General features: G+C 36.1%; 1 protein-coding gene across 8 annotated transcripts in view; it reads right to left on the reverse strand.

The window, feature by feature from the left end:
* NEBL (nebulette) overlaps positions 1-13,414 on the reverse strand; it is a 160,798-nt gene that overhangs the window by 51,869 nt on the left and 95,515 nt on the right. For all 8 annotated transcript variants that reach the window (XM_088789084.1, XM_088789082.1, XM_088789088.1 and 5 more), the window contains 3 exons: positions 9,567-9,677; positions 6,907-7,017; positions 4,599-4,709 (listed from right to left, as the gene is read on the reverse strand). In XM_088789084.1, coding sequence (XP_088645210.1) covers positions 4,599-4,709; positions 6,907-7,017; positions 9,567-9,677 — 333 coding nt within the window. The remainder of the gene's footprint in view (positions 1-4,598; positions 4,710-6,906; positions 7,018-9,566; positions 9,678-13,414) is intronic.

Here is a 13,414-nt window from a genome sequence, read left to right on the forward strand (position 1 = left end):
TAAGAAAAGATGAAATAGGACCATTTGTGACCATATGGATGGATCTTGAGATTATAAAGCTAAGCGAAATAAGTCAGACAGAAAAAGTAGAGAACCATATGATTTCACTGATATGTGGTTATAAACCAGAAACAACAAAAGAACAAGACAAACAACTGAAAGAACAAAAACTCAAAGACATAGACAATAGTTTAGGGGTTACCAGAGGGTAAGGGGGGTAGAGCGGGGCTCTAGAAGAGGGTAAACGGGGTCTAATATATGGTGATGGAAAGAGAACTGATTCTGGGTGGTGAACACACAATGGGATTTATAGATGATATATTACAGAGTTGTATTTTTGAAACCTATGTAACTTTACTAACAATTGTCGTTTCAATAAACTTTAAAGAAAAAAAAAAGAAAGAGAACAGAGTTAGCCCAGGGCAAGTTTTTATATTTCAATATGATAAAATTGAAAAATATGTAACTCAGTTGATGAATATCAATAAAAAGGGGATATAAAATTGTCACTTGTCACTTTGTAGTGAGTAATTGCTGACTGCTTTCCTGGAATCCGACCCCTTTTTTCCCTTCCTCAGCTCCCTGACTTCCCACTGGGCTACTCACTGCTCCCCCATTCTACACCACTTATCTTGAGTGAGACGACCCAGGGCTGACGGACTTAACTCAATCATCACTCCACATTCCTGGCCCTTCATGGTTGGTTCAGGGATAGGTGCTTTTATTACACAAGACAGCAAGAGATTTTCATTTCCTCCTGGACGTGGATGGAGAAAGAAGCAGCCCCAGGAGCTGCTAGATGCCCCTTTGCAAACAGGAGAAGGAAGCCTGCTAAGAACTGAAAGATCAAAACTGAAAGTGAATTACACTGAGTCTTAGATCAAGCCACGTGGAAGAATTCCTCTACTGTTTAGTAGAACAATAAATCATCTGCTTTTGTGAGCCAGCTTGAGTTGGATTATCTGTTCCTTACAAAATGTCAAAATGACACAGACGCAAACGTCCTAATGAAAAAGACCCTTGTCTCATTTTAAAACTATTAATTATAAAATTCAGCAAGCTGTACACTTATAAATTGTACACTTTTCTGGATCCATGTTATTCTTCAATGGAAAGTATTATTAAAAGAAAAAAACTACAGATAATATCTAATTGCATTTCTTCCAAAACAGTTATTTCCCATTGTGCTGACATACTCTAGATTTGTAGATTACCTCTTTTAAAGTAAATGTGTCTTGCTTATTTGTGATGTTCTAAATTTAGAGAACAGTCATAAGCAAAAATCTCAATTTCAGAGAAATATTATATTTTTCGCTATTTACTGCGCATAAATCTGCCCATTTTCACTGACTTAGATGCTCAGTTTCATTTTTTTAATAAAAGTTCTAGTAATAATATTTAACTTTCTAAACAATAACACTTAATTATTACTCTGCCTGTAAAACGCTCCAAGATTTTAGTAAGCCTCTTAAGGCCCCCAAACAAAACACTTCATTTGAAGGACAATATATGTAAGCAGTGAGGCACTAATCATAAACGGCCACCAAAGTCCCACAGTAGCAAGGATGTCATTTAATTCTCCAATAGAACTATCAAATCTAAAAGCGTTCTAAAGCCCATAAATAGACTACGTAGGGAACCAGTTGTATCAGTTATTTTTGACGCATACTGAAACATCCGGAAACTTAGAAGGCTTAAAACAACATGATGGCATCTATGTTTCTGGACTGCAAGCCCCAATGCACACTTCCTTTTACAGCCTCTGCCTGAATCATGTTTGCTAATGTCTCATTGGCTAAAGAAAATCACATGGCCCAAGCCCATAGGTATTGGAAAGTTTGACTATTGGGGATCATTCATGTAACAATATACCACATTGACTTTACTTATAAAAATAAACTTTGTACTATGGCACAATCCCAAACTCTTGTTGAAAAGGATTTGAGAGCCTGTCTTTTGGGCAAAATGGGACATGGTTATGATTATATGATTACAAAGATAATAGTATCACAAAATTGGTTTGGGTTGCACGTGACCATAGTACAGCTGACTCCTCTAGGCCTGTTTTTCCCTAGGTTCTCAGTAACTAAGTTTGCACCATTTTCCTAGTACACAGTCCCAAGGTACATACAGACACCTAAATCAGCATATCACTGAATAAACTAATGTATTACCATAGTAAAGAAAGAATGACATTCCAACTTTTCATAAAAGTAGTATGTCGTAGAAGCCTGCCCTTAGGTAAAAAGTGTGAAATACAAAATAATATTTCTGTTCTTTCCACATTCTGTTCTCCAGCAAAAAGATGCTTTCTTTTGGCTTCAACTCTCAGTCCCATGAGGATGATTTTGAAAACTCTTCTCCTCCCTCAAATTCCCCACTCCCACCCCCATACGCCAATTCAGTACCTTGAACTAACCCTGGATGTCACTCCTCCTCATAATAACAAAAATTTCAGAGAATTGTGAGTAGTGGTTTGATAGTTACTGAGTAGATAGTTACTCGGAAGCCCCAGGAGACCACCTTAAAAAAAGAACTATGAAACCTACAACATGAATGACAAGAAATAGTGCAAGAAAGAACCAACCATCCAAAGATTAAGTGAAGGGCTTTCAGGAAGAGAACAGAGCTGTACAGAGACCCTAAAACCTGTGGGGGTGCAGACTGGAAGCCTGTGAGGCCACAGCACAATGAACAAGGGAAGAGGAAGAGCAGGAGGGGGGGCTTTGAGCACCAGAGCAAGGAGTATGGCGTCTGCACTGGACATAACTGGAAACCACTCAATAGTTTTCAGTCAGAGGAGTAACACAGTTTTATTCTTCAAGGGTTGTTCTGGCTGCTGGGCAGAGAATGGATACTAAGAGGACAACAACGAAAGCAGAATTCTGGTTAGGGAGCGACTGTAATGATCCAGGTAATAAATAGAGATGGTAGCTTGCACTAGGGTAGGGAGAAGGAGATGGATTTAGGAAACCATTATGGAAGTGGAGTCAATAAAACTTTTTGACAAGAGGAATCAAAGTGATATCTGGGATTTCATTGATGACATTTGCTAAGAAGGGGGTAGAAGAGGGAAGCAAATCCGAGGAATAATTAAGGGTTCTGGTTTCAGCATGTATTGCTAAATCCCTGTTATACTGTATATGTCATTTACACGGGATAAAGCCTACGAGACATCAAAAGGTAAATGGTTGAATATTCACATCCAAATTAAGAACACTTAATTTTTCTGTAAGAATGAGATAGAACTATACGAAGTGGCATGGAAAAAAGGTCTGCAATATGTAGTGAGGAAAGCAAGCGCAGAACAAAGTTCATGGTATTTAAGTTCTTTAAGTCTGTGTGTGCACAAATGTATGTTCACCTATATATACATAAATATAGATCTGGAAGGCTCTAGAACAAATTTATAACAATGACTATCTCTCAGGAGGAGAATCAAATTAGGGGCAGGGTGAAAGTAGGTTTTTAAACACTTGTTCAGCATGTACCACTCCCCTCCCCCGCCATTTCTAAATGGAACTGCTGTTCGTCAAGAATTCTATGTCATCCCCAGTTTCTTTATCTAAACTATTTAAGGCCATCCCATCCCCCTGGCCAGTACCTAACCCTGGGGATGTAGGCAGATCCCAACACAGCAGTAACTCCCCTGGCAGTTAGTCAGCTACCTCCACCCTACAGATAGCCAGGGTGGGAGTTAATCCTGAGACAGCTCGTCCTAACTGCAAGTGTCCCTTAACGTTATAGCTCTCAGCATAGTCCCAGTGAAGCCTCCCCCCAATCAGCCTTGAGATAAATAAGTGGTACCCCTTCACCTACACCCCTAAACTTCTCCTTACATGTGTTCTTACAAAGTCATCTCTCCCCAAATACTCTCCGCTCCACTCACCCCTTTATAGTCTTAAAATTACAGGGGGAGTTCAAGAGGTATGGAACTGATTCTGGGGTATTTCCTTTGAAAAATACACACATGGTCTGACTCCAACAACTTTGTTTTCTGATAGCTAGCATATCATAGCATCGAAGCCAAAATTTCTAAATTAGCATGCTGTCACTGCATGTATGGTATAAAGAGGAAATTATATTGGATGAATGAACATGGTTATAATACCTCAACCCCAAATGCTGACTCTAGAAATTTCAGGCATGGTGATGAGTCAGCAGAGGATATTTTGAGAACATGCAATCAGATCACACAGAAGTGGCTATCAATGTCATGTTCGAGTCTCAATACATGATTTTCAAGTTCTGTTCAGAAAGTTGGAAACACGGATATATCAAATACATCAAATAACACATGATCGATTTTTCTTAAAGAAAAATAGTATGAAAACATTTATCATAACCTAGATTAACGTGAAATTTGTTGTATTATGGGTGTTTGTGTTCTATTAAAATGCCTTTCCCCAAGTTTTCTTTGACATATTTAAAGGAAATGAACAAAGCAGAAACTGTAAATTTTCAAATAAGCATGATGATTTGGAAGAATTTCCATTCCAAACTGTTAAACTAGCTTTGGAAACTGCCATGTACTAATCAAGTTGTTAATACGATTTGTTAAGTTCCAACATACAAGTTTCAAGGTCCGCTCTACTAACCTCACTAGCTATCTCTGAAGCTTTTTTGGCATGTTGTATTTCAAGGGTGTCAGTGCCAACTTGCATTCCTTTCCCTTTAATTTTTGACTCCAGGTCTTTCTTGTATTCTTTCTGTAAAAAAGCAACATGCTACAACATTCAGAAACTTGGAAGACAAACACATATCAATATTATCAAAAATGGCTAAACATATTTATGAAGGGGAAGAGGAAGGAAGAGGAGGAGGAGGAGACACAGCATACTTTGTACTATAAGTGTTCACCCAGGACTAAATTTTCTGAACTGCTTAGGACTATAATCACTGTTTTCACGGAAGAAGGGCACATAAAGCTATGAAGATTTTTACTACAAACAGGCAATTGCCAGGTGAGAATTTTCACTGACAATTGTCTCAGGGGTCTGGAAGACAGGGTCAGCTTTAAACGAGTGGATGTTGTAGAAAGAAGACTGAGCACTTAATAGCTAGCTGTGTGACGCTGGGCATGTTTCTCAGCATTTCTGGTTTACTCATCTGCACAGTGGGGATAATAATTCCTCTTGCAGGATCACTGTGAGGCCGATGAGACAGCATAGAGCCTAGTGCCCTGCACACAGTAGGCATTTAATAATTGCTAGCTTCTTATGGTCTTTTACTCCTGTACCTGAACACGAAGACCTGATTTACTGCTGCTTCTGCCAGCATCTTGCCATTCAACTGCATCTGCCTAGACTCTGCCATTAAGAGTTTAAAACGGTATTTCCCAGTATTACTGACGAGATCTACCTCTAAATGTAGACTGGATATGTCACCATAACAGAAGAATTTGTAAATATATATATATATATATATATATATATATATATATATATATATATATATATATATATATATATATATATATATATAATGTAAGGATATATAATAACAATATTAGCCCAAGATATCATAGTGGACATCTATTATTTTTGCCTGACCAGCATCCATTCATTCTTCTTTTAGCAAAAAGTTTCACAATTTTCTTTTCAGGAACTACCTCTAACCCTTCTCAATCCATACATTTTGGGTGGGTTGATTTCTCTATTCCCCTCTTGTATTTTTAATTCCTAAATTACTAAATTACTAAAATACTTTTAATGTTTTTTTCAATGTATTTAAAGAACATGAGTATGGTCAAAGATGAATGTACATTTTTTTAAAACACATAACAATTTAATATATTTCATACTCAAAACATTGTTAAACTACCTAGGAAGTTAAGTAAACAGATGGGTGACCCTGAGAACCATCCTAGGTCATCAGCATATTACACTCCCCCGAGCTTAGGCACAGTGATTGGGTTGGGTGTGGGCACAGAATAGAAGATGATCCACAATGACATTCCATCTCTGGGCATGAATTGTAACTATAAGAAAACAGATGCTCAGTTCCCACTGGGATTACTAGCCACAGATAGGAGTTATCTTGATGGTAGGAGGTGCCATCACATAAAGACAGCCTCCCAAGACTGAAGCAACAGAGAAGATAACAGAATGGAGTGATGAAGGAAGAGAGACATCATTTGAATTGCAACCGGAAGGAAACCTGGTCTTTGTACTTCTCTAGTCATAAGCCAAAACACTTCCTTTGTTGCTTACCCCAGTTTGAGTTGGGTTTCTATCAGTTGCAATATGACTAATAGGGACATCACCATCATCATGATCACCATAGTTTACTAACATATTGGTATAAAGCACTGAATTTTTTCACTGCTTAAATTCAGCGAGATTCTCCTCCAAGCACAGTGCCATTAGTTGATACCAAAATGACGTAACATAATAATGTGACATGATGACATAAAGGACTGAAAGCACTTCAGAGGTACTTCATTCCTTCTTATAAATTTTACGTAAAGTAAGCAATGGCCACTTTCATGTTATAAAGAGGTTTAACTAGACTCATTCAGCAATCTAGGCAAGGGCTGGGAGAGGCAGTTGGGTTGTGAGCGTGTGAACTTTTAAACTGCTGTTAGCAACAGACAGAACAACCTTCCTATTCTGCCTCTTCCTGGCTGAAAAGATCAAGTTAAACTGCATAAACCTATTTTGGTTCATAGTATAGATTTTTCCCAAATGTGGGGAAAGAGTCATTTTTCTCATACCACATAGAAAGGAGATGGTGAGCATCTTTTTTTTAATTCATTGATTGGGGAAAGACAACCAGGACATAGCTGCTTATAATCATCTGACACATAAAGTTGTGGAATGTATACGTAATCTTTGAGAAAGATTTTTAGACAAGGACATCAGCTGAAAATTCGTACATTCTCAGTTGTCAAATAAATGCACTCACCTCACTAGCCATTTCAGATGCTCGTTTTGCTCTTTGAATATCAAGAACTTCAGGATTCACGTCCATTCCTCTCCCTTTGATTTCATTTTCCAAATCTTTTTTATATTCCTTCTATGAGACAAGAATATTACAGTTTGAAATTTACTGGGAAGCTCTGTATCTTATATACTGTTTCAGTAGATACTTCCCAGAGACCACAGAAAGGAGAAACTATTTCTAGAAAAGAATAAACCAGACTCCTGAGCATTCGTGCTCTTTATTTCCTACAGAAAATTTTCCCTTTTAATCATGTTTACAGTGGCTTCCAATATTATCAGTCTTTTTTCCCTTTCATCCTTTCTTCCTACATAGGTTGGTATCATATCAGTGCCATACTTTTAAAAAGATGTCTTCCCTTTAAATGGTAAGGAAGATCTTAGGAATACATGCTTCTTATTAATTATTTGAAGTATTTCTTTGAAAACTGTCTATAAAATATGAATCACCAAAAGAACATAGTTGAAAAAGAATGAAAAACTACAAAATCAAAAGGATTGATGTAGCCAGTATTTTTAAAAAGTTACCATTTTATTCAAAGATTCATAGAACCAAATAATTTCCTACAGATTGATAATATGTAGCTTGAATTTCACCTATTTTAATGTTATACTTTCAGTAGATCCAAATGACTTTAACGCATATATAACTTGGGTTGTTTTTTGTGTGTGTTAATGAATTTCTTGTTTTCTTTCTAATTGTATTCTGAAAACAATAAATATCTCTTAATCCAATTCAACTAAGTTGCATTTATGACTAACTTGCCAGATGAAACATGAGACTTCCTTTAATGATAAGAAATCATGTTCCAGTTAATTCTAGGGTTCATTTCATGTTATTTTCTCTTTGGCCAGTATAATTAAATTAGCCGGTCCTCTGCTTAACTAATCCCCTATAAGACATTGCAATGACCTGCATGTAATTTTGGAAAGAGCTCTGGTGTCAAATGACCTGGAGGAAAGTCAGAGTTCTTCCAATTATATGGTCATGTGACCTTCAAGAGCAGCTCCTGAAGTAACTGAGCATTGATTTCCACAAAGGCAAAATGAAAATAAAAATACTAGTTCTACCAATGATAAAGAGAAATTGGGGGAATCAAGTGAAATGAAGTATAAAATGATACTTTGAACACTCTAATGACAACATAAATATAAAAACCATAATAAAGTAAAAAAATGCAAAGACAGTTTAAAGCTAAATACTTAGAAAGAGAAGTTCCATTTCATTAAGTCACTAAGAATCCCTTTTTAAAGTTAGACATCTCTATAACTTAATTAAAAAAATTTTAATCACACTCTTCTGGGCCTTTTTTTCTATCTTGAGGTCTACATGCTAAATCAATAAATCTAAAAAAAGATTCTCTCAAAAAGAAAGAGTAAAATAAAAAGGCAATGGTATTGTATTAAAATAATTTATGGATCTCAAAATAGAGCTCACATTGTCACTAGTATGTACATGATGAAAAGATTCCCCCTTTAAAAACTCACATAAATGCTACGTATTTTTTAAATGGAACACAATTAATACCAGGAAGTTGCCAAGTGACTCGCCTTCAACTTCAAAGTATTTTATAAGAATGAAAAGTGAGAAAAGGTAAGGCAGCAAGAGAACTCTTCCATAAATTATGTGCCTATTTCAGCCCAACATATATTATAACAGTGAGTCACGTTAAATGTATAAAAGAAGTTAACGGTAAAAACCAGTTGGCACTTGGTTTTTAAGAAGTTCATAGTGATGTGCGTCTATGTAGGTAATGATATTCATTCATTTCACTGGTTTAAGATATGTCTTTCAGGAATAATTTCTTCAGTTCAAAATTCAGGCTGAAATGGAGTTCTCAAACACTTTTCCTTCATGTAAAGAGAATCTATTTAAATAGAGAGTTGGAAAAGCTCCTAATTACTTTGCAGTCATTTAAAAGAAAAAAAAAAAAGACAAAAATTTTAAAGGGATGGACTATGAACATGGTATTGTCAATTGTTAGATTTGAGGACCTTAATGTCCATTTAATTTTTTTTTAACTTTTTTGTATTTTAAGTGTATTTTTCCAGGACCCATCAGTTCCAAGTCGAGTAGTTGTTTCAATCTAGCTGTGGAGGGCGCAGCTCACACCGGCCCATGCGGGGATCGAACCAGCAACCCTGGTGTTACGAGCATCATGCTCTAACCAACTGAACTAACTGGCCAACCCCATGTTCAATAAATTTAATACACTAATTGTGAGCCAAATGCACCACTAAGTTTGTGGGAAAAATCCTGCTGAGATAAAATTAAAAAATGGACATGAGCTCCTGTGTTCTATATACTAAATATACCATTTTTTCCTTACTTAGAACACAAACTACCTATAAATAGTGTACCGTTTATCCAGACCTTCACACATGAGTACCTCATTTCTGGTGTCAAATGTCATGAGAATGCTACAGGTAAGTTACAGAAAAAGCTGGTTCTAATATGAAAATTAAAAACTCTATTACTAAAGGTCAGAGTGAGGGAAAGAGTAATGGATTTATATCTAAAACTCACTGAGTTAGTAGAGAATTGTTAAGTAAATATTTCCAAGGTTATTTCTGTAGTTTTCAGTTTTCTTTTGCAGTATTTAATGGTAAACAGCAGAATCATACCTCCTTCAGAAGGTTGGTGATGTACTTTACATGTAAAAATTCTGGAGTCTTGTCTAAATCCAGTGATGACCTTCCTTTAATCTCCTTCTCAAAATCTTCTCTGTACACTTTCTGTTAAACAAGACCAGAGCATTTTAAATTTAGAAAATATTAGTGACTGTTAAAAAGATGTTAGAACAAGAGTCTCCTGAAACAAAATTGATGTTTTTCTTATATAATTCTACCACTTCAGTCTTCTTATCAACAGGAAAATAACTCCAATTTTGCCATAAATTTTAGAATTCTACCAACCAAAAGCAGAATCATCAAGAACCACACCCTCTGGGAAAGCATTGTGAGTGAGGCTGTTTAACATCTTACAGACTGTTACTGTTCGACATCAGCCAATCTGAGGAGGAGAACCAATAAGGTTGGCTATTTGATTGGATCACCTGACTGATTCACTCAAAAGGGAGTGGATCCATCCACTGGAAGAAAATCTGACAGCATGGAAGCCCACTTAAACCAAAATAACATTAGTGTTCATTTCCTCACCATCCCTCTCACTGGCAGTGTTTTGTGAATTCAGGAAAGACCATTGCTAAAATGTTACGGAAGCTGAAGGGGAAGATTATCCTTGAAGGATTTGGCATTCAGAATATTTCTCTACCATCTTTGGAGTTTGATATGAACCCAGTCACATTGTGAGGAGACTCTTATCTTGAATCTCACAAATTGTTCTTTAGGTAAGAATTCACAACAAGCAATGAAAGACACTGACAGTGATTGTGGAGGGCCTACATCCACACCCCCACCTACCCTTTTGACACTCTGCCACTGTTCAGCTATGATTCTCTTAATTCTACCATTTAAGCTATGCATTTGAAAATCAGTGGAAACCCATGCTTTATGACTACAAAGACAGTCTCTCTAAATAACAAGAATGTCCATCCATGTGAAATTTTTGCCAAACAAGAGCCCAGATTTTGCCAACTAAATATTTTATTCAAAGTGCATCACAAAGATGATAAAAACAAATTTTACATGGGATTATTATTAATGCAAAATGAAAAGCTATTGCCAGGTTCATTATACACTTATTACAGAGATAAGTGATTGTATAAAGAAATTCTACAAACCATGTGGGAGGATAAGAGAACAGACTGCCTCCCCACCTACATTTGTGTTACATATGGCTATTTAACAAATAGTCTGGGTATAGCCAGAGGAAAGGCCACAATGGATGGTCTGTAAATACTAAAGCTAACAAAGCTAATTAAAAGGTTGCATTGAAAACATTCTGAATTAAAGGAACTGCAGACACACCAAAGAACAATATTGAGAGGTTATCCTCTTAGGTAAAACTAACTGAGATAATACAGTTATAGGGCTGAATCTAAGGCATTTCCAGGCCAAATATGACTCTTTAAAAAAGTAAAATATAACTATATATGTGTTTACTTATTTCAGATATTTCACTTCAAAAAGCCCTTCTCCTCTGAAAAAAAATATTTTACTGAAGTAAGTCATTAAGAAAGGTTGATTATGACTAAAACTGGCTAGTATATAACTTAGAAAAAAAACTTTGAGTCTGTTTTTTGTTAGGAGAGCTCTATTTGTGAAACAGAAGACAAAGAACTATTCAAAGCCATATTTAGAGATTTCTAGAAAACACTGATTAAATGTACATCTGGCATTAGAAGAAAGTGAAGAAGCAGAATTGCATATAACAAAAATAAGAGTGGCCTTTCATGAGATCATCAGTACTTACCTTTACCTTGCTGAGAAGCTCATGGTCAAGTTTACCAAGGAGTAAACACCATCTCTAAGCCAGATGGTTTGCTTTGTATCTACTTCATTGGTCCCGTATTTAAAGACATTTTTCACACCACCAAAATTTGTCAAACTAAGATGTTTAGATATTTTATTTTTCTAGCATATATGTGTATGCTAAATTATACAGAATAAATTACATAGCATAAATCTTTATAGTGTACATTTGGTCCAAAGATATTTTCTATTAAAAGATTTCTTCTTCCTCAAGCCCTGCTGAGCAGAAACATAACTGCTAAGCCTAAAAATCGAACAGCCAATGGCTGCAAATGAAGGGAAAAACGTCTCAGCCTCTGCAAAGGACAATTTCCCGCTAGTGACAATATAAGAAATCAGAATAGCAAAAATTGAAAGCCAATATTAACAAAAGGTGCACACATGCCACACTGTAAGTGAATTCCACAGCATATACTAAATGCATACCTACAGTTTAAAGTTGACTTACACCTGTTGTCGAAACAGCCAACCGAAAGCAGTTAATTAGTTCATCTGAATGATTTTTTTTTTCAGTTGTCAACATTGAATTTTCCTCTTGTTCTCTGGAGCCATAACAATGGTAAAAGTCAAGTGCTAGCTATCAGACTGCAAAATCTGCACAAGGAAACTAGCTACGTAGAATGTGTAGCATTTTTTCAGTGCTGAGGGCACCTTTAAAGTCCCTGTCATCTGTACAGTGGAATTTGTACTTGGGAAACCTTTTCTCATTTGAGGGTCCATCCCCAGTGGAAAGTAAACTGAGCATTTCATGTAAATGAAGACAATTTAGTCTACTCTGCCAATTCTTTGAAAAGCAAATATATATGCATATATATATACACACACACACGCATATATATGTATTTATATATACATATATATTTATATATACATAGTTATACACACACACACACACACAGGGCACCAAAAAATGTATACACATTTTAAGAAAGGAAAACAACTGCATTAAAATTGTAATACTCAATATATACCAATAACAAAGATGAATACAAGTCACGTTTGACTTCTGCAATTACCAGAGGTGCTCAAAGTGGTTACCATCAGTGCCCAGACACTTCTGGATATGGCAAACTACTGCTTGAGCAATAACGACCAAAGTGCCCACTTGTATACATTTATTTGGCGTGTGTGTGTGTGTGTGTGTGTGTGTGTGTGTGTGTTTGGGGGTGTTTAATTGGCTTAAGAAGATATAAGACATAAAAATATAAGTATTTTCTCCTCTCTTTCTTGAAGAAGAAATTAACTGAGACAATCCAACAAGACACAGAAATATCTAAGTGCCGTTTCCTTGAGAAGATAAATTACAGCATCTCAACAAACAGCACATATAATGTTTACAAAATTCCTATGAGAGTTTTACTGTCCAGAAGTTATCATTCCTCTTGTTTTGCTGTTGTTACTGGAGAATAGAAAAGGTCTTGCCCACTGAGTATGCCTGGAGTGAAGCACTAAAACTGTAATCGGCTGACATTACCGCCGTTATTTCTGTCCCTTTGAAGTGATAACTTCGTTGTACCCAAAGAATTGGGATGTTGGCTGCAGACAAACCTTATGTGTCTGGTATCTGCCCCCAAAAATGTAGGAAAAAAAAAAAAAACTTCAGAAGAGATCTTACTGGGACAGAGTGAAACCAGTGTGGGCAATATTTGTGACTTAGCATTATCTTACATAGAGAATAAAGTGGGTAAGTAGAAAAAAATTCTTAACTGATCTCATCTCTTGATATTTTGAAACTTTCACGTCACTGTTTACCGTGGGGGGTGGGGGTGGTAGAGGATCAATTAAATAAGCTAACAGAGAAAAGAAAAGCATTCATGATTTTGACCAGGTCCTAAAACCTTGGTTGGCAGTTACTAGATACCTAATTTTAGGTAAGACAATTCATTTCAATGGATGCATTATTAATCTAGGAATAATGCCTACCGACCATCATTCCCTTAAGAGGATTAAATGAGCTGACAAACATAAAGCACTTAGTATATTACTTAGCACAGAGTATTTAATAAACGTCAGTTCTATTGTCATTGAAAGAAAGGTAA

This window comes from Rhinolophus sinicus, chromosome 1 (assembly GCF_057876585.1).
Source record: "Rhinolophus sinicus isolate RSI-liver-muscle chromosome 1, RSI-T2T, whole genome shotgun sequence".
NCBI lineage: Eukaryota > Metazoa > Chordata > Mammalia > Chiroptera > Rhinolophidae > Rhinolophus > Rhinolophus sinicus.